Source organism: Theobroma cacao, chromosome 5 (genome assembly GCF_053813885.1).
Source record: "Theobroma cacao isolate CCN51 chromosome 5, ASM5381388v1, whole genome shotgun sequence".
NCBI classification, from domain to species: Eukaryota; Viridiplantae; Streptophyta; class Magnoliopsida; order Malvales; family Malvaceae; genus Theobroma; species Theobroma cacao.
In genome coordinates, this window is record NC_142643.1 from 3,028,660 (window position 1) to 3,046,637 (window position 17,978).

At 32.8% G+C, this 17,978-nt stretch overlaps 2 protein-coding genes across 5 annotated transcripts; both read right to left on the reverse strand.

The window, feature by feature from the left end:
• Positions 1-2,121: 2,121 nt before the first annotated feature.
• Positions 2,122-5,014, reverse strand: LOC18597967 (RNA-binding (RRM/RBD/RNP motifs) family protein). Of its 2 annotated transcripts, none has more exons than XM_007027285.3 (5): positions 4,510-5,014; positions 3,894-3,995; positions 3,148-3,447; positions 2,816-2,882; positions 2,122-2,369 (listed from the first exon to the last, which is right to left on the reverse strand). In XM_007027285.3, the coding sequence occupies exons 1-4, from the start codon at positions 4,882-4,884 to the stop codon at positions 2,820-2,822; spliced, it is 840 nt and encodes a 279-aa protein (XP_007027347.3). In that variant the 5' UTR covers positions 4,885-5,014; the 3' UTR covers positions 2,122-2,369; positions 2,816-2,819. The 2 variants fall into 2 exon arrangements, with proteins under 2 accessions (XP_007027347.3, XP_017977311.2); XM_018121822.2 differs by having other exon boundaries at positions 2,781-2,882; positions 4,510-5,013.
• A 689-nt stretch (positions 5,015-5,703) lies between these two features.
• LOC18597968 (synaptotagmin-3-like) lies at positions 5,704-12,643 on the reverse strand. 3 transcript variants are annotated; one of them, XM_007027286.3, is made up of 12 exons: positions 12,105-12,643; positions 11,417-11,515; positions 11,266-11,316; positions 11,001-11,124; positions 10,625-10,743; positions 10,180-10,281; positions 9,961-10,035; positions 8,296-8,372; positions 7,632-7,881; positions 6,739-7,113; positions 6,400-6,531; positions 5,704-6,325 (listed from the first exon to the last, which is right to left on the reverse strand). In XM_007027286.3, the coding sequence occupies exons 1-12, from the start codon at positions 12,216-12,218 to the stop codon at positions 6,197-6,199; spliced, it is 1,647 nt and encodes a 548-aa protein (XP_007027348.3). In that variant the 5' UTR covers positions 12,219-12,643; the 3' UTR covers positions 5,704-6,196. The 3 variants fall into 3 exon arrangements, with proteins under 3 accessions (XP_007027348.3, XP_088662264.1, XP_088662265.1); XM_088806138.1 differs by lacking the exons at positions 10,625-10,743; positions 11,001-11,124; XM_088806139.1 differs by lacking the exons at positions 10,625-10,743; positions 11,266-11,316; positions 11,417-11,515; positions 12,105-12,643 and having other exon boundaries at positions 11,001-11,126.
• Between the last annotated feature and the right edge of the window lie 5,335 nt (positions 12,644-17,978).

The following is a 17,978-nucleotide window of genomic DNA, read 5'->3' on the forward strand; positions in this document are numbered from 1 at the left end:
GGATGTTAACCAAAAGTCAGAACATTTGGATTGACAACTTATTATTTGTTAATTCCCTTCAAAGTATTAAACAGTTAATGTGGAAATCTATGTATCTAGAATCCAGCTAAGAAGACTAGAGTGGAATGCTTGTTTGTTTGTAAAGAAAGAAAAAAAAACAAGCAGGTCGCACATGGGGGTTGACTATGTGGAAATTAGGACCAGGAGGATGAGTTTAACACCTTGCCAGCAAGCATAATGTTGGTTTGGCTCTCTCCATTTGTGCAGCATTGAGACAAACAAGTGAATAAAATTTATGAAAGGAGGACAGCAGGTCGCTCTACGTTGACTCCTACATTAAAAGCTTTCCCAAGTGGCTATCCTATTTTTGCTTTCCATTTTGGAAAATTCTTGCTATCAGAGAAAACAAATTTAGATTTGATGGACCTTAAGAGCAAACATTATTATAATGTGAAAGGATATTGCATATGCTTAGAACTCAAGACCTTGAAAGGTTCCAAAAACTATTAAGTACTAAACAAATTTCAGAGTGGAGGACATTGAAGAGCTCCAAAAAGTCTTTGCATTAAAGAAGAAAATTTATAGTAATCGTACAATCGACTGAGGTGGAAGCAATAAAGAGACGCATCACAGATTTATTTGGACATTCCCCTGAGAAACGATTGCGTAGATACCATGAATCTGAACCTTAATGGATTTCAATTTCTTTGTAGCACAATAAAGTTGAGTGGGTTAGGTACCAAATATTTACTATGGTAAGCTTGGAGTTGGAGTAGAGCCAATCTTCACTCTGGCTATGAGTTCTTTGTTTCTAGACATTCAAAAAAAGATAATTATAAGTAAGCATAAAAATCTCAAATTATAGGTTTAACCCTTTTCTGTTTTATGGTATCAGAGACAGATATAGTGCTCCTCCAACCTTCAGGGTAGCATACAAAAAACTCTTCAGGAATTACCACCTTCATCAAATAGTATCAAAAAAACAAGTCACAAGTAAGGTTGAATTAAGTTGAGATAGATGACCCAATATGGTATTGTATTGTTCTCAATCCTTTTATCTGATGATAATTATAGGAGTCACATGACCAGTTTTGGACTCTCAAGAGTAGGTTGGTTTTTCGTTGTATTACAGGTGGAACAGTGGTGAATCTGTGCTGCAAAATTAAAGCAGTTTAATGGCAAACGCGTCAAAGTGTGAACAGGCAACCGCCAAATAGATTGCATTGGCCAGCAGCAAAACCGCAAAAATTCACAAGAAAAAGCTGTCTTGACATGCTATTGCTACTCAAGAGTTTATCCCCTTCCTGATTCAGGACTGAAATAATCAAAACCACAAAACCTAAAGTCCTCCCCATAACTACAAGGCATAAATACCTGGTAATGCATCAGCATATACATCCACAAACACGTATGCCACAGGTCTATAGAGAACAGGAAAACAAAAAGGAAACCAACATGCCTTGGTGGATATCTTTGTCCCTTGTGAGATGACCAGCCAATTAATGGGTGCATAGGAAGTGAACTTGGGCATGACTCAGGCCAACTCTAAAGAGTTCCAAAGCATATAACTATCCAAATTCCAAAGTCCAAACAATATGGAACTGGATTGAGCTAGGGGCCTAACATTGCTAGATGTTCTAGCCTCTAAAATGAACCTAGCCAAGTCCAGTGTAGCATATCCTCAGTAAAATCCCAACCCATAGTGACCCAATCATTTGAGCTGTTCTCCCAAGTCCCAAGCCATGGTTACCATCAGATTGTTATTTTAATCACTTTGTTATAATTTTCTTTTTAAAAAAACAATCATTTTGTTATATCTAACCTCAAGCCTTAACTGAACCTTGGAAAAATAGAATGACACATCTCCACAGCCCCCGAGAACAGGGGTAAAAAGTTTGAAGCCACATCATTGTGCCTGGAAGTTTGAACAAGTTTCAAGCTCCCAATAAATTCATATTGCTCTCACAAATTCAAACATCTACAAATTTTAGAATCTAGGTTGTTATGTGACATTTCCAGGTTTAGCTTTTCCTGCAGTTAATGAACAAGCATAGACCTTCCAGAGCAGCATATACATACAAGGGAGGCAAATATTGTAAACAAAAAAAAAAAAGTCAATAATTTGAAGCAATTCTATCCAGTGAGGCAAAACATTAGGCTACATGTCAGTTACTGAATCATGATACTTAGAACATACAACGAAAATATTTCAATGGATATTATCAGCTCTTTCTAGTCTAGTGCAGATGTCGAAAAGAACAGATGGCCACGACGCGCAAATGCAGCTGGTACAAGAAGGATGTTTGCAGATTCCCAAGAAGAGCACGAAGTTGCAGCCGCCAGCTTCCAGCTGCATATTCTAGGTGTCCCTGATAAATGAGAATAATGAATCTTAACAATGCTGTCCAATCAAAATTTAAACTACTATAAGAAATGAACATTTAGTTCAAGACCAATTTTTCTAAATAAATAATTACTAGAGTCTAGAGAATAAAACACAAAGTAATTGAGCTTAACATAACATTTACATAGCACATTTTCAACCTAAAATGTGTGGATACGTCAGATAAGATAAAGGTCAACAAGAAATTTCATGTGCTTTAGCTTGGAAAACCAAAGGCAAAGATCCCCAAGTACATGATGAAATGTAAAAATAGGAAGATAAATTAGGGAAATTAAAATTCGTGATAAATAAAGTATAACATTCACCAAATGTAGCCTGGCAAGCAAATATTTTATAACAAAAAACCAATTAAGTGCCCAAAGACTAAAATCCATACCCAAAGAATTTTAGCAGTACTAGTATGAAACATACACACTCAAAATTGACGCCTTGGCCTAGACTCAGCCACAGAGACTCGAATTGGTCTGCCATCCAAATCCTGCACCATACAAAATTTTGAAATAATTCACAATCATTAATGAACTTATTAGATTCCTGGAAGTAGCAGTTTTGTACAAAATCATGCACATGAGAATTGATAGGTGCCCGGCATAGAATTATAGAAGCATGAATGATACTGAAAGTATAACTTCACCAAATAACCTATCTTATATATTCTATCACTTCAATTCCATTATGCAGTAATTGATTCTCTATAACTACAGAGATTCACACATAAAAAATCAAGGCAATGATCAACTTACAACACCATTCAAGGATTTAATGGCACTGTCAACCTCTTCAGCAGAATTGTAAGTTACAAAGCCAAAACCCCTTGATCTTCCACTTTCCCTGTCATAAACGACTTTTGCTTCCACAACCTTGCCTTGCTCGCTGAACAAGGTCTCAAGTGCTAAATCATCAACGCCCCATGAAAGGTTACCAACATAGACACGATTTGAAGCACCCAAAGCTGGAGCACCTCTTGACCCCCTAGGAGAAAATTCTTCCCTACGAGGAGGAGGAGGTCCAGAGTTTACCCTCAATGCCCTCCCTTCCAATTCCTGCAACCAGTAAGTTCCTTATGATCAACTGCATACAAACTTCAGATAAAGACTATAGATTCATTATGTCTCGATGATTTTTATTGGGTGTTAGCCTAATACAGTCACAAGACCTTTACCCCACCCCCACCCCCTTTTCCCACCCACTCCACTATGCTGCAAAAGAGAATGTGGAAGAAAATAAAAGAAAGAAAGAAAGAATAAAGCTGTTTACTTCTGATAGCGATCAAATACATTTGCAACAATTGGTTTTAAAGCAAGAATGTGATGTCACCTCTCAAAACTGTTCTAATAATGACAATGAAGAAAATCAACATTTGTATGTGCTCCAAACCAAAAAAGGATAGTCACATTTGTCTAAATAGAGATGTATAGAAAGCGAATCCAATTGAAAAATGTGCAAAGTACAATAAGTTCATAGCACATGACACCAAAAAATGACTTACATAGCCATTGAACTGTTGAGCAGCAGCTTCAACTTCCTCAGCTGTGGACATGGTTACAAAACCAAATCCCCTGCTTCTCCCAGTTACCTTGTCATAAATCACCTGACAAAAGCAATCACTTCATCACATCAGACTGGTGACCATTCTGTTTAACTTTCCAAATGATTAAATTGATATGATAAGATCATACAGCTTCCATTCAAATCAAAGCTAAATTAAATCACCGAAGAACAAGTTCTTTCATAACCCTTCAATTAGCAAAATGTCTTTTTCAACATTCAACATTCATCTCGAAATAAATTTGGAAAAAGAAAACGAAAAACTCTTTCATAATGCCAAAAAAAAAAAAGCACTGTTAAACATACTGCTATAATTTAACAGTTAAACAATAAGGTCCATATTGCTTTAATCCAAATAAATTCTTAATTAAACTACCAAAGAACAAGCATTTCTCTGAAGTTTCATACTTTATATCATGACTAGCCTTCAATCAGGTAACTATCCATTTCAATTTTTCAACAATCAATTCCAAAACATAATGAAAACAAAACAAGTCAAACTCCTTGAGAAATATAAACTTGGAAAATTACTAGTAAGAAAATAGAACCAAAAGTACCTCAACCATCTCAACATTTCCAGCACTTTCAAACAAACCAGCGAGCTGGGCACTGTCCACACTAAAAGGAAGATTACCCACAAAAAGTTTCAAGTCAGGGGAGAAACTAGGAGCCTCTTCTCCATCATCACTACCAAATAGGTCCTCCTCCTGACCATACTCAGATGAAATGGCAACGTTTCGAACAAACCTAGAAGAAGAAGACTTCTTGGTTAAAAGCTCGAAGCTTTGAAGAGCAGAACAGAATAGAGGCTTTGCATGGAGCTTGTGAGAAAGAGAGAAGAGGAAAAGTGAGATGGGTCTTGGGTTGGATAAAGATAAGGTTTTGGGATTGAGACATGGGAGAATGAGAGATGAGGCAGATGTTGCAGACATGGCTTCCTTTCTTTTTAGCCTTTGTTTCCGCTTTGCTGAAAAGATAAGGTTTTTGTAACGGAAAGAGAGAGGGTTTAAGGAGAAGGGCTTGGATTAGAGTAGATACTTACATATAGAAGGGGAATTGGAAGGAGAAGAGAGGCAAATTGCCTCCTGCCGCCCGTGCTTTGGATTACATGTTAAGAGCTCTGAACCGTCGGATTTTGTTGATAAGATATTAGATTAGGGTAGTAGATATTTACTGACAGTACTGCTTTGGACTTTGTCGGTTTCCCTTTCTCCTGCTGTTTTTCCTTGTCTTGATTGATTCATAGCTTTGGGGCCTCAGCCCTAAAAGCCCCAACAAAAGGTTACAGTTTTAGTCGAAATGGGCTCTATCTTGTCCTTTGAGATGGCTCAGCCAACTGATTTATGGGTTCAGGATGTCTTCCTGCATTTCAGGCCTACGTAAGGTTTTTCTGAAGCTGTTCATGTTCATGTTCTTGTCTTGAGGTTGTTAACTTTGTTGCTTACTTTCAATCATATTCTCCAACATTAAGAATTGTGAGCATGCTGGTGAAAATTTCACAAGTACACTCATATTTTCTCTAAATATAATGTCAAATTTATTATATTTAATTATAAAATTATTAATAAAATTATAATATAAGGTGTAGAGAACAAATCAGTTTTCCTCTATTACTTTTCAATGTACTTGTCATCACTCATTCTATACATAACACTTATTCTATGTATTGTAAAAGCTATACATGTGAATAATGATTAAAAATATATAAAAAAAATGATAAATATAAAGATATGGAGAGAATCAAACATGTATAGACATAAAAGAATTATTTATAATGATTCTTTAAATTTTTCATTGTATTGTACTTGAGTTCAAACTCTGCACCTGTCTAGATTTTATGTTCCTAAATTCCAAGGTTGAGCTCAAATTCGAACAGTACAAAAGAGATAAACACCAACAAGAGCTAATCCAAGCATGAAGGGTCTTGAGGCTTTGTCTAGCAGGTATGCAGACCACAGAATCAGATTCAGCTACACATGAGATGATGGTCTGGTCGTGGTGCATTACATTAAAATTATGTGGATTACATCGGATGAATGATTGTACACTTGAAAATTTAGTCATTTCTAGACAGCACGCAACACCGAATTAAAGCGGTTGCCTTGCAACAATGAAAATGTATAATTTTGCACGATATCTTGTCACCATCTTGCGTGTTGTAGTCACTGTACGTATCAAAAGAATAAACCCATAAAGAGAAGAATGGCAAAGATCAAAGGCCATCTCTTGTTAATCTGATTCTTCTCAAGCCACCTCCCACCGTATCTCAATGCATATCACTCCATATTTGGAATTCATAAGATCATACTTCTCGTTGATGCGTCCATTGTGAACCACGTCATTGAGATTGATATCCACATGCCCCAGTGATTCCTAGAGGAAACCAGAGAGATCAGGGACTGCCTAACATTGCAAGTACAAGAAAAGGAAAAGGTTGATGCCCCAACCTTCCGTCGTAGGAGACTGAAGTGTCGCCTCTTGCTCATAACTTCAATATGGATCATATCTTTCAAAGGTGCCTCTTCTAGTACAAACTGGAATTCTTCATTCCAACATGGATCCCTTGTTCTCTTGACCAGCTAGATGGAAAGCGCATCAAACAACAACAACTTGACAGTATTAAAGTAATTGAAAGCTTGTCTTTCTAACTTATGATGCTGCATAGTCCTACGTCTGTGTACTTTGAGGTGTCACTTTCAACCCCTCATGCCATGTAAAAGGAATTTGAGAATACATAAAAGTTCAAACTGACACATGTAGAGTATGGAAGGAAACTATATATTCACCTTGGATTTCTTCTTTTCTCCTTTGAAAATAATAACAGCATAAGGGTTATTGTGATACTTCCCTTCAACACCCTCAGCTCTTTGGAGGATAACTGAAAGCAAACCGGCTCCACAAATGGACCCATCATGTTTGGGTAGTCTACCGACACCACTTCCATTACTTGCATATCTGTCCAAAGGTCCACTAAATCTTTCATTATCCTCTTTGAAAGGATTAAATGTCATCTGCACCACTAGCTGTCCTCTCGGTTTCTTGTTTTGAGGATCATTAGGATTTGTATTCTTGACTAAATCAAGTGAGAACTCCTGCGTTTCATGAGGGGTGAGTAATCTTAGTGGAACTACTTGCATTCCCAACTTATCATGTGTCCCAACCTGTTAAACCAGACAAAATCATTGCTAGTGATCAACAAAATCAGTTATATTAGCAAAGCAAAGCAAATGAATATCAAATCCCATTTAGAGTCTTTGGAGTCGAGGGACCCACTTACTGACAAATGTTTTAATCAGAAAAAGAACTTATCCTGTTTCACAGCATGTGCATTATTATGATGTTTGATCACATTACACTTTGATAAATATAAAGCAGAAAAGCATATATCTCAAACACTCCTTGCAATGAACTTCTCCAAGGAATATCAAGGGAGGTCATTCTCATAAAACAAAAAGTGACAAGGATCAACCTGACAAAATCACCTCCAACAAATGTGTTGATAGTTGTCTGGAATCATTACTTTAAATTTCTATAAACCATGTTGCCAAACCCTCAGTTAAATTTTCACTCGAGACAGTGCAGAAGTAACACAAGGTCTAGTTTCTTATGCTGCTAATTCTAACTACTGCAACTGAAAATATATAAATATATGAGTTATAAGAAACAGATAATACTAGACCTTTTCCCAATCATAAACATGCAGCTGAAGGACTTGAGACTGTGGATCCTTTACTGTAAGCTTGAAGTCCTCATTCCACACAGGGTTGAGGTTCCTCATCTTAATAGACGTTTTCTTTGCCGGTAGCCTTTCCCCACTAAGGCTGAGTTTCACATAAGGGTCAGAGGATCCCAACAAGTCCATCTTTAAAAGTTTGAGCGCCCTTACAACCTTCACATGCAAAATGCCTACAGGCTTCTTTGTAGCCCCTCTATGCAGATGGAAAAAAAATAATCAAAGAAAAAGGTGAGTGATAAACAGAATGGACCTTGAAACTAAAAGGCTTCAATTAGCTGTGTTGACAACATAACAGGGAAAAGGAGGGTGGAACAGATTCTTCTGCTTTAGAACCCTTATCTCAGTAAGTAGAAATTAATCAACAGACTCTAATAGCAGTGAATAGCCAAGAAATGATGCAGAATCATATATCATTTTCTAACAATTTGACAGCACAGAAAATTAATAATGATAGGCATAGATAATCCACACAGAAAGAAATTAAGAAGGTATAGTTTTCTTTTTCCAAAAGGTAATTTTCTTAAACCAAAGATCTAAATCTCATTCGCTTGTATATCAGAACTAAAATCTAAATTTGATATCTATTATGCATCAGAGAAGAACTTACACTGAACCATCAAGAATCGGTATTTCAAGAGTTTGTGGCCAGAGATAGAAGCTAGCAATTTGTTTGCTTATCATTTCCTGCTGGCAACATAAAATTCATTGCACTAAGAATCTAAGATAGTGTATGCTAAAAGCAGATCACACAAGTCCGGTATTCATAACCATAATTTCTCAATTTCAAAATTAAAGACTATAGTGTTTTCATTGCATATGCAAAGATTAAAAAAAATAATTCCAAAAATCAAGCAAATTCATAGTTAAAAAAATTAAAAATTAATGTAATTCGTTGATTGGAAGCCCTAATTATACACGGGTGTTCTTTTCAAATAAGGATTGTTGGATCTCAACAATAGCCATATATGAAGTACTTTCATGGTAAATGCATTTGCATCACTAGGTTTTGGATAGACTGCCTTTTTAATATGTAAACATAAGTTTCTTTGCCTAACTTTTTCTTAGCTTAAAAGTTATTATGAAACTTTTATAAAAAATAATAACTTTTAAAACTATACTAAAATTATTTGGTAAATTATTTAGTAAAATAAATTATAAAAACTTTAATTTTGATTAAAATTACATAAAGTGTATTCATGACATTTTTAATCACCTAATAAACTAAGTGAAATAGGTTTGCTTTGAACTTATATACGATTTCAAATGTTAAAATCAAATAAATCCATACAGAAACGGAATAGTTCTCAAACTTTATATAATAGTAATAGTATTAGGTTTTTGTTAATCTAGTAAGTAATCGGATCATCATGCTTCAAGTCTTCAAGTCTTCAAGAAAAAAAAAAAAGAGAAAACATATATTTTACAATGAAATTCTTTTTGAAGAAAAAGAGAGAAAACCTTTAAATAGTACTGAATGCAACTTTAAATTTTAAGTTTTTTTTTTGTAAGAATAAAAAAATCTCAAATTTTACTATTTTGTTGCTCAATCTTTTATTTTTTTAGCAGTCCTTGTAAAGAGAAATAAATGAGAGGAAGATCGTGATTTGCATTTGGTGAAGGGTGATTTACAGAGGAAAGAAAGATGGATTGAAAGAGAATAAAGATGGCATGTTTTTCAAAAAAGATAAAGCTCATTTCTAGAGCCTTTTTTAAAATATTTTTAAAAATTTTATTCTTTAAACGCTTTTATAAGAATTTCTTAAAATTTTATTTGACATAATTTTTGCTTTTAAAAAAAAAAAACTCAAACCAAAACAGACATTATATTACAAGCATTTGCAGTTAGTTACTAACAGCTGTTCGCAAATTAGCATGGCTTACACGTTATCTTGTGCTATCAAGTGAAAGTGTGCCCAAATAGAAATAAGATAAGATAAAGAGATGTCAGATGAACTGGTGGAACAATCCAAATTAAAAAGTCAACGGGAAAAAGGTGGATATAGTTTATCTGTTCTTTTCAAGGCTCGAGACAGAACTAATGGTTTGAATTCTCTATTTTACTCTTAGGTTATGACCATTTTAGCAGTTTTGCCATCAATTGAAAGTTCAAGTATAAACAATTAAAGTTAAAATATCTCAAAAACAAAAAAGTCAACTTCTAGTAGTTGTGTTGCTGGTCTCATCTAGGTGATTTGATATGCAGAAGGTAAGCAATCTTCCAGAAATCAGACATTTGACAAACCTAGAAAGAGTAAAGAGAGATAATGGACACCTGAATATATTGATACAATCCTGGAATTGCCATAATATCAGCTCCCAATAATCTCAATCCGAAGTCAACTTGCGGCTGCATGTATGTTTAATCATTCATTCATCAAAGCTGGGTATTATCAGAGTTCCACTTCACTTGAAACTTTTAACTGGAAACCTCTAACACAAGCACCAAATAGAGTTCAAAGTTTTACTTTGTCAAATTTACAGTACCAGTTACCTTCTCCATCAAAGACACTGATATTCTAGTGAAACAAGGGAATGTTGGCACCAGAGGTTTCAAAGCTATCCGAGGTGCAGCACATATTTGTACATCCAACAGCTGAGAACAAGCATGGGCACATTTTTAAGATACATCTAATGCAAGTACAAAAATTATGGTAATTACTATATTATCTAGTTCTATCACATGAGATGTCTGAAATGCTATCAATAAACAATGAAGAAAAAAATAAAACTTGAGGTAGTTGATTCAGGTACTGTGATGGCCTCACTGCATTTTAATATCAAGAAAGAAATGTAGCTTATCTGGAATTTGTTGAAAAAAAGGACTTGAGTCAAATGCTATTAAAATCGTAATGGAAAAACTTCAACATTTGTCATTTCATCATCTCAAGTTCTCAACACCTACTACAGTTAAGATATGGTTTAGAAACTCTTCTAACCTGAAGTGTGATTTTTAGAGACAACAAATTCAACACCAGAGTGATGTCAGGATTTCCAGCCCATCTAAGCACAGGCTCAAATACTAGTTCATTTTGATTGGTTTCGACAACTTTGATACCTGCCAGTTTGATGAATAAGATATAATAATTCCAATGAAGATCCAAACGCATACAAATCTATAGGATCATGACTCAGAGATAAAACTGTCTTGTGTATCGTTTTGCAATTGGCACCCCTCCAATGCTGGTATATTTTCATGCTTTATTAAGCAGAGTACATCAGCCATCAGAATGGAATAGAATGAAAAACTCTAAACACTAGGCTGTAGATTGTGCTAATTAGATATTTCAGCATCCCTTTGGAGACAATTCTTACCATGAATTATAGGAGGAATAGTTCCAAGTCTCAAACTCTTAAAATATATGGATATTATCTGAAGCTTGCCAGTGTACTCTGCAAATATGGGCTCCATCGTGCTTCTTATAATACCACTAATTGCCTATGAAGAAGTATATGCAAATTCTATGTTAATTGAATAGTTAATGATAAATACCATTCCAGAAATTGAATGGCATTGTGTTTTATCATCAGACGATTTCAGTGTTTTCAAAGAAAAAAAAAGTGTTTCTGGACTTTTCACCTTATTGAGGAACGGCCACATGTCGGAGATAAACCTATTCAACCAGTCAATCTGCTCTTACAAGGATTAAAATTTAATAAAATCAAACCAAGAAAACTGAAGAAACCAATGCTATTGGTAAAGCATGAACAGAACCAATCTTAGAACTCACTCGATCATAATCAGGATGCTTCATCCAGGAAGGAATCTCAGGCAAAATATCAAGCAGAGAGCTGGTATCCAAATCATGAAGTGGCCGGATTATTGGATCCTGCAAATTTAGGCTTAGAAACATTACTCCTAAAGATATTTCAATGTTATTTTTAAATTAGATATAGCGTTCCATCCATCAAACTCTAACAACATATCTATTAAGTTATACAAAAATATTAAAGAATAAGGTAGAATGCGTCCAAGAATCAGCTAATAACATGACTGAAATAGTTATTCGGCTAATTCAACTGAGAAACTGAGGGCCTGGGTTGGAAATGACATATCTAAGCAAGAGCAGAAAAAGTAGAAGCAATAAATAACTGAAATGCAACAGTAAGAAAGAAAAATCTACTGAGGGATGGGGGAATCAACACTGGGAAATGTGATCATGTACTTTCACAACGAAACATACAGAACATATTCGTTGACTTCTCCCAGAATGATTTGATTGGTCAATAGATCACCAAATGAAAGTAGCCTTTTACCAAAATGTCAACACAAAGAAGCATTTGCAAGAAATATGAAGATTGAAGAACTCCTTTATAAAGCCAAAGACCCAACATAAAAAAAGGCATCAAATCCAGCATGTAAGAGTGGATATTCGATTATAAAGGAAAATAAGAAAACCCCATCAAAGATTGAGTTACCTTTACATCTGCAGGCTCCTTGTATATGAACAAGAGAAAACCAATGAAAAGACCAATGGGAACTCCAATTCCAAAGCCAATGATTCCTAGTAAACAGCCCACCAATCCCATCATCACCTTGGACGAATCCTTTGATTACATGAGCTTGTGAGGGAATGCAGATCAAAGAAGAAAGGTTAACAGTTTGAATGTTCAAAGAGACTGTAATGGAAAATTAATGTAAAACGTTGCTTTTTGGCATGAGAGGACGTAGAAAGAAGCAACGAAAATGAAATCGGAAATTAACGGATGGTGGTGTTTCAGGAAACCGCCAAAACAGAGTTTCGTTGTTGAGTACCCGCGTCAAACGTAGAGGCATTTCAGTCAATAGACTATTTTTTTAATTATTAAAAAACCCTAAGCCAATAACCTAAATAATTCACAATTCCATAATGGGTAACAACATGAACTTGATACAATATAGCCAACTTTGTCAAGCTACTCAGATATTGCTCGATGAACATTCGAGTGCGACTCAGTTGTTCTCCAGTAAAGTTTGAGTTTCGTGATACTCGTTTTGAGTGGTTCATAAATTTTATAGAATATTTTTAATAATAATTAATACTTTATTAATAATATAAATAAGATATATATAATATTTAAAAAAATCTTGAATTATTTATAAAAATTAGATAATTTTTTATTCTTTTATTGCATAGTTAATTAATTGTAATTAATTAAAATATTATTTATTGTTATGTACTACATGGTATTAATATGACATGAAAAATTTTCACTCTCCACCATCATTGTCACTTGACTATAAAATGACAAATAAAATTTTGATTAATAATAATTAATTAATTATTAATTATAAAAGCATGTTTAACTCAAAATAAAAAATATAAAAACTCGATTGAACTTAATAGAATAATTGAAATTTATTTTAATTTTTTAAAACAATTCAAATTTCTTTTCAAAAATTATATTAATATAATGTTATATTTATTTACATATTTTCAAAATTTATTCAAATTTTGAATTCACGTTCGAGTTCAAATTCAAGTCGAGTTTTGAATTTTTTTAATCAAGCCAATGATCATCGAATTTAATCAAGTAATTTGATTAATTTTTGAATAAAACTTAATTATATGAAAAGGGAAAATTGGATTGAACTCAAGTCTCGAGTTTTTCAATTGAATCAATCCGGTTCAGTTTCGTTTACAACCCTAACCTTTTAGGAGGCTAAACGTACAACGCCTAAGTTTTAAATTGGACAAAAATCCAATATTTAACCATCAAAATCTAATGTTAAAAAAAAATTAATCAAAATTCAACTAGGAAATTTGGCTCAAACTTGTTTGGGTTAATTGGTTGGATTGACAGTGTTTCACGTGACCCAATGGAAAAGTAATAGTGTGTTAAGTCAATGGTGTTGTGGCGTTCAAAGGGATCAAAGCGAGGCAAACCAAACAATAAGCAAAGCTAACGTGGCACAATTTACTAGCATGGTCACAATCTACTAGCATGGTCACAATCAAATGGTTGTTCTCCATCCTTTTCTGAATCAGCTTTGGTCACGTAACTTTTATCTGATTTTTACCTTTTCCAATTTCCTCACATGAATTCCTTGCATCTAGCTTATAGGGGTATCATTTCAAAGTCAATTCAATATATGCTTATTTGGACTTTATGGATTGATCAGCGACAGTCTTATAGTACATGCTAGTAAGTGTTAATTCGGCTTCACCCAAGCACTCACAGAGTAAGAAACAGCATAAATTTTGATTTTACTGTAAAGATCATTAAATAAGTATTAATATCAGTGTTTGATTAAATTATTAGTGTAAGGAGCCGATTTTCTTATTTACAAAACATAAAAGAGTCACACTTCTAAACTTTTAACTTTCATTTTTTTTATTTTTTTGAAATTAACTGCTTGAGAGGAGATTATAATGTGTCAAACGGTATGAGAAAATAGGAATAATTAAATAAAGTAAACTTTAAACATAACGATTTTATATGTTTTATTCAGACCATTTAGCTAAATATTTTTATTATTGAAAAGAAATATTGAATAACCGTCAAAGTTATATATAAAATATAATTTTTTTTCATGCTTGTGCATGTTAATTTTACGGGATTTTAGATATACATTCTATGATTTAAGTTTATAAATATATTAAATCAATTTGAAGTATGTCTACCAAATGTAGAAAGCACGTTTTCAGAAATTAAATACCATTTTTGTAAAAATTTTAATTAAATATTTGAAAATGTGATGCACATTTTTTTTTTATATCAAATGTCATCTTCTGCAGGATTGAAGGTGGTGACGAGAAGTGATGACTACCACCTTGTAGTTTTTAATTTTAAATTATTAATAAAATTAATCTTATTCATGATGTTGTGTAATTATTTTTAAATCATTTCTTATATAAAGTCCTGAGTCCACCGTTGTTCTTGTGACATTATAAACTTATAGTTTAAGATTTAAGTCTTCCACATCCAACATCCTTAGATATCTTATATCCTTAATCAGTTCAAAATTCAATAATCATGATAAAATAAATTAAGTCCAATTTGCTAGTTACACGTTCGATGGAAATATGTAACATAAGCATCATATTTAAATTGATTTTTTTATTGCTTTTGGATTCTTAATTAAAGAGTAGGATTGAAGGGGTTTTGAATTTGATAAACTTGAACCTTAAACTAATTTTCTTTGTTTGTTTTTTTATTTAACATCATAAAGTTTCTTAAAAATTGGAGTATTAGACTGCTAAAAAAATATGTGAACCACTCATATTGGTCCAAAAAAGCCTTATCATTTTAACAAAATAACCATCTAAAAGATCAACTACCATGATTCTCTTTATTCATAAATTAAAAACAGTTAAAAAGATTCTCACTTGTCTTTTTTGTTCTTGAAATTTTCCTTGTTTTTATGTAAAATAATTCTAGCATGTTTCACATGTTAATGGGTGATTTAAGAATAACAAATCAAAATTAATGACATGAAACAGAAAAAAAAAAAAAAAAAAGGAAAGAATTAACCAATACTTGAATTGTTTAAGTTCAAACAATTAAAGATGCAATGAACCAAAGGCATGAGGTGGGGGCACCATTATTAATCATGATTAAGTTCATAACATCCCCTCAATGCTCCCAAAGTCCCAAAAATCTCAATCTAGTAAACAAAGATAGACAAACTAGATTCTTGGCTGCTTAGTGATCTGGACCCTGTTGCCTCTTTAGAGATTGGTCTCCCTTAAACTGCCAAAATTCATTCAGAAAATTGAGCAAATTGTTTTGTGATTTCAATGGTAATTGATCTGTTTAAAAATGGCTATTAAACCCCCCCCCCCCCCCCTCCACCCCCTATCTGCTGAAATTTAATAATTAATTTAAACAGGGATTGTACTATCAATGTTCATTGAACATGTTCATCTTGCTTACAAATCTTGGTTGCTTGCTTCAGTTTGTCACATTTACATGTTTGATTATTTTATATGTATTAATTTTATTTTAACTTATACATTGAGCAGAAACAAAAACAGAGTTGCCTACAGGGAAACTGTAGCTTGATGCTTTGAATTCCCAAGGACTAGATCAGGCTGGCATATCCAGAGGTTGGAGAGAAAAAGAGATATGGTACTCCTGACTCAGCTTTGCTCCTTTTTTCTTGGGTCCATGTCAAAATTACTATTACTATTATTATTTCTTATTTATTTTTAAAAATAAAAAATAGTAATAAAAAAACTTTTCCTTGGGTGGGTTAAGCAATTATAAACCTTATCACTTGGGTTGGGTGTGAGACTAAAATGGTACTGTACCTTTGCCTGCTGCTTTCTTTTCCTTCTATACCCCAAGTTGCCCTTTCTCTCTGACTGAAAGAGGATCATAACTGCTTACCTAAAGGAGGTTAGATCCTAAGTTCTTAGGTACCAAAGTACCCCCAAGTCAGACTTTTGATTATTATTATTATTATTATTATTATTGTTTTCATCTTTTTGACCAATTCATGTCGTGCAAATCAATACAACTTTCATATGAGTATAGTAATTAAATAAAATTTTAAAACCCATCAAATTTCATAATTTTACAATAAAAAAATCTTGAATAAAAGAAAAAAATAAATGGAAAAATAAATAATTAATAAAGGTTTTGCCCATCTTTTTTTTTGAGTTTAACACTTCATGTTAGTTATTGTGTAAAAATAATGGTATCATAGATAAATGCATCTATACAAACACATTACATTTATTACACACGATTAACTTGTTTAAATACAATTATTCCATTTACACATAATATTAAATTTTTTATAATATTAATAATTTAGTAAGTAAATTTAAACGAATTATATATACTAAAAATATAAATTAACTTAAATTTATTTAATTTTTATTTTATTCGTGTCTAAAACTACAAGTCTAAACTTAATAATTACCACCGTCGCTTTCCGCCACTTTGAACCTAAGAGGATCGAACTGTCTAACGCTTTGAATTCCTTGTCTTCCATAAATTTCATCGTACGGTTTCAGTTAAACCTTGCTCTTATCAAGTGTGAAGGTGACAATTTTTGCAAGCGATAACACCAAGATGGATAAATATTGAAAAGGCTATATACATGTCGACATGTAACATGTACAACGTTTGATCATTAGGCCACTTTAAGGGCTCGGATGTGGGGGTGGCGGAGGGGGGGCAGGGGGGGCTGTGGACCCCATTTTTCATTAAACACCATGTGCTTTGATCACAAAATCAAGATTGGTAGTATCTTCACAAGTCAAAACAATAATGCATCAGCTAATTTGTCTTCCAAGTTATGTCTTTGGGTTCGGTAGGAATTACCTTATTTGTTCCTTTCCTATTTATTTGCTGTAATAAATCCAGTTTTTTTAGAAAAATCTTTTCATCTGTCTTAATTTGGGGTGTTTGATTATTACTAATATATATTTATATATATAAATAAATAAATATATAATTTTTCTTCTAATGTATGGTACGAATTCAGATGTGGAAAAAAGTTTTAACCTTTTTTATTATATACTAAAATTGGTATCTTTTCTGTGGTGTTGCTATGACAAATTGCTATCTTTCCAACCAAAGAAAATCTTTTGCTTTGATTAATTACGTACTCAAAATGAACTGTATATAGATGTTATGTACCAAAATATCTGCAGGATTCCCATCTTAATTAGGTATGTTTTTTTATTAATTACTTGTATTGGATAATTTAATTAAGAAAAATATCGTGATCTTAATTTAGAGTGTTATGAAAGTTGGAAAAATCTTGGTTTATTTACAATAAAAAAATTGTTTTTTAATTTACATTTTTGGTTTCTAAAATTAATCCTTTTTTTTCAAAAAAGGAAAAAACCCATTATTCTTCAAATTATTTGAAAGAGGTTTATGTTATATATAGATTTGAAAATAGGATTCCAAATGGCCAAATCAGAAACGTGGATACACATGAGCAAACCAGTTCAAGTCAAGAAATATATTAAATCCAAAAAACTTAATCTATTTTCAATTTTTTTTTAAAAAAATTCATTGAAAATGACTTCAATAAATAATTCACACTCAATTGGAACAATTTAGTACGAACTAACTATTTTTTATTCATTTTTTTAAATTTATGCCTTAAAATAATAATAATTAAAAGAAAGGGAATAAATCCTATGGAGGCGTGCTAGTGCTAAAAAGAAGCCAAAAAAACTTTGGTTGGACTCAATTATTGTACATATTACAAGTCAAAACTTGTAAATTTCATCCACCATAATTATATTTTTAAAAATATATCGTTCTTTTCTTTATTATAAAATTCGATTGAATAAAAATAAATAATTTTCTAGTATCTTATAAATTTTTTTTATGGCATATTTTTAA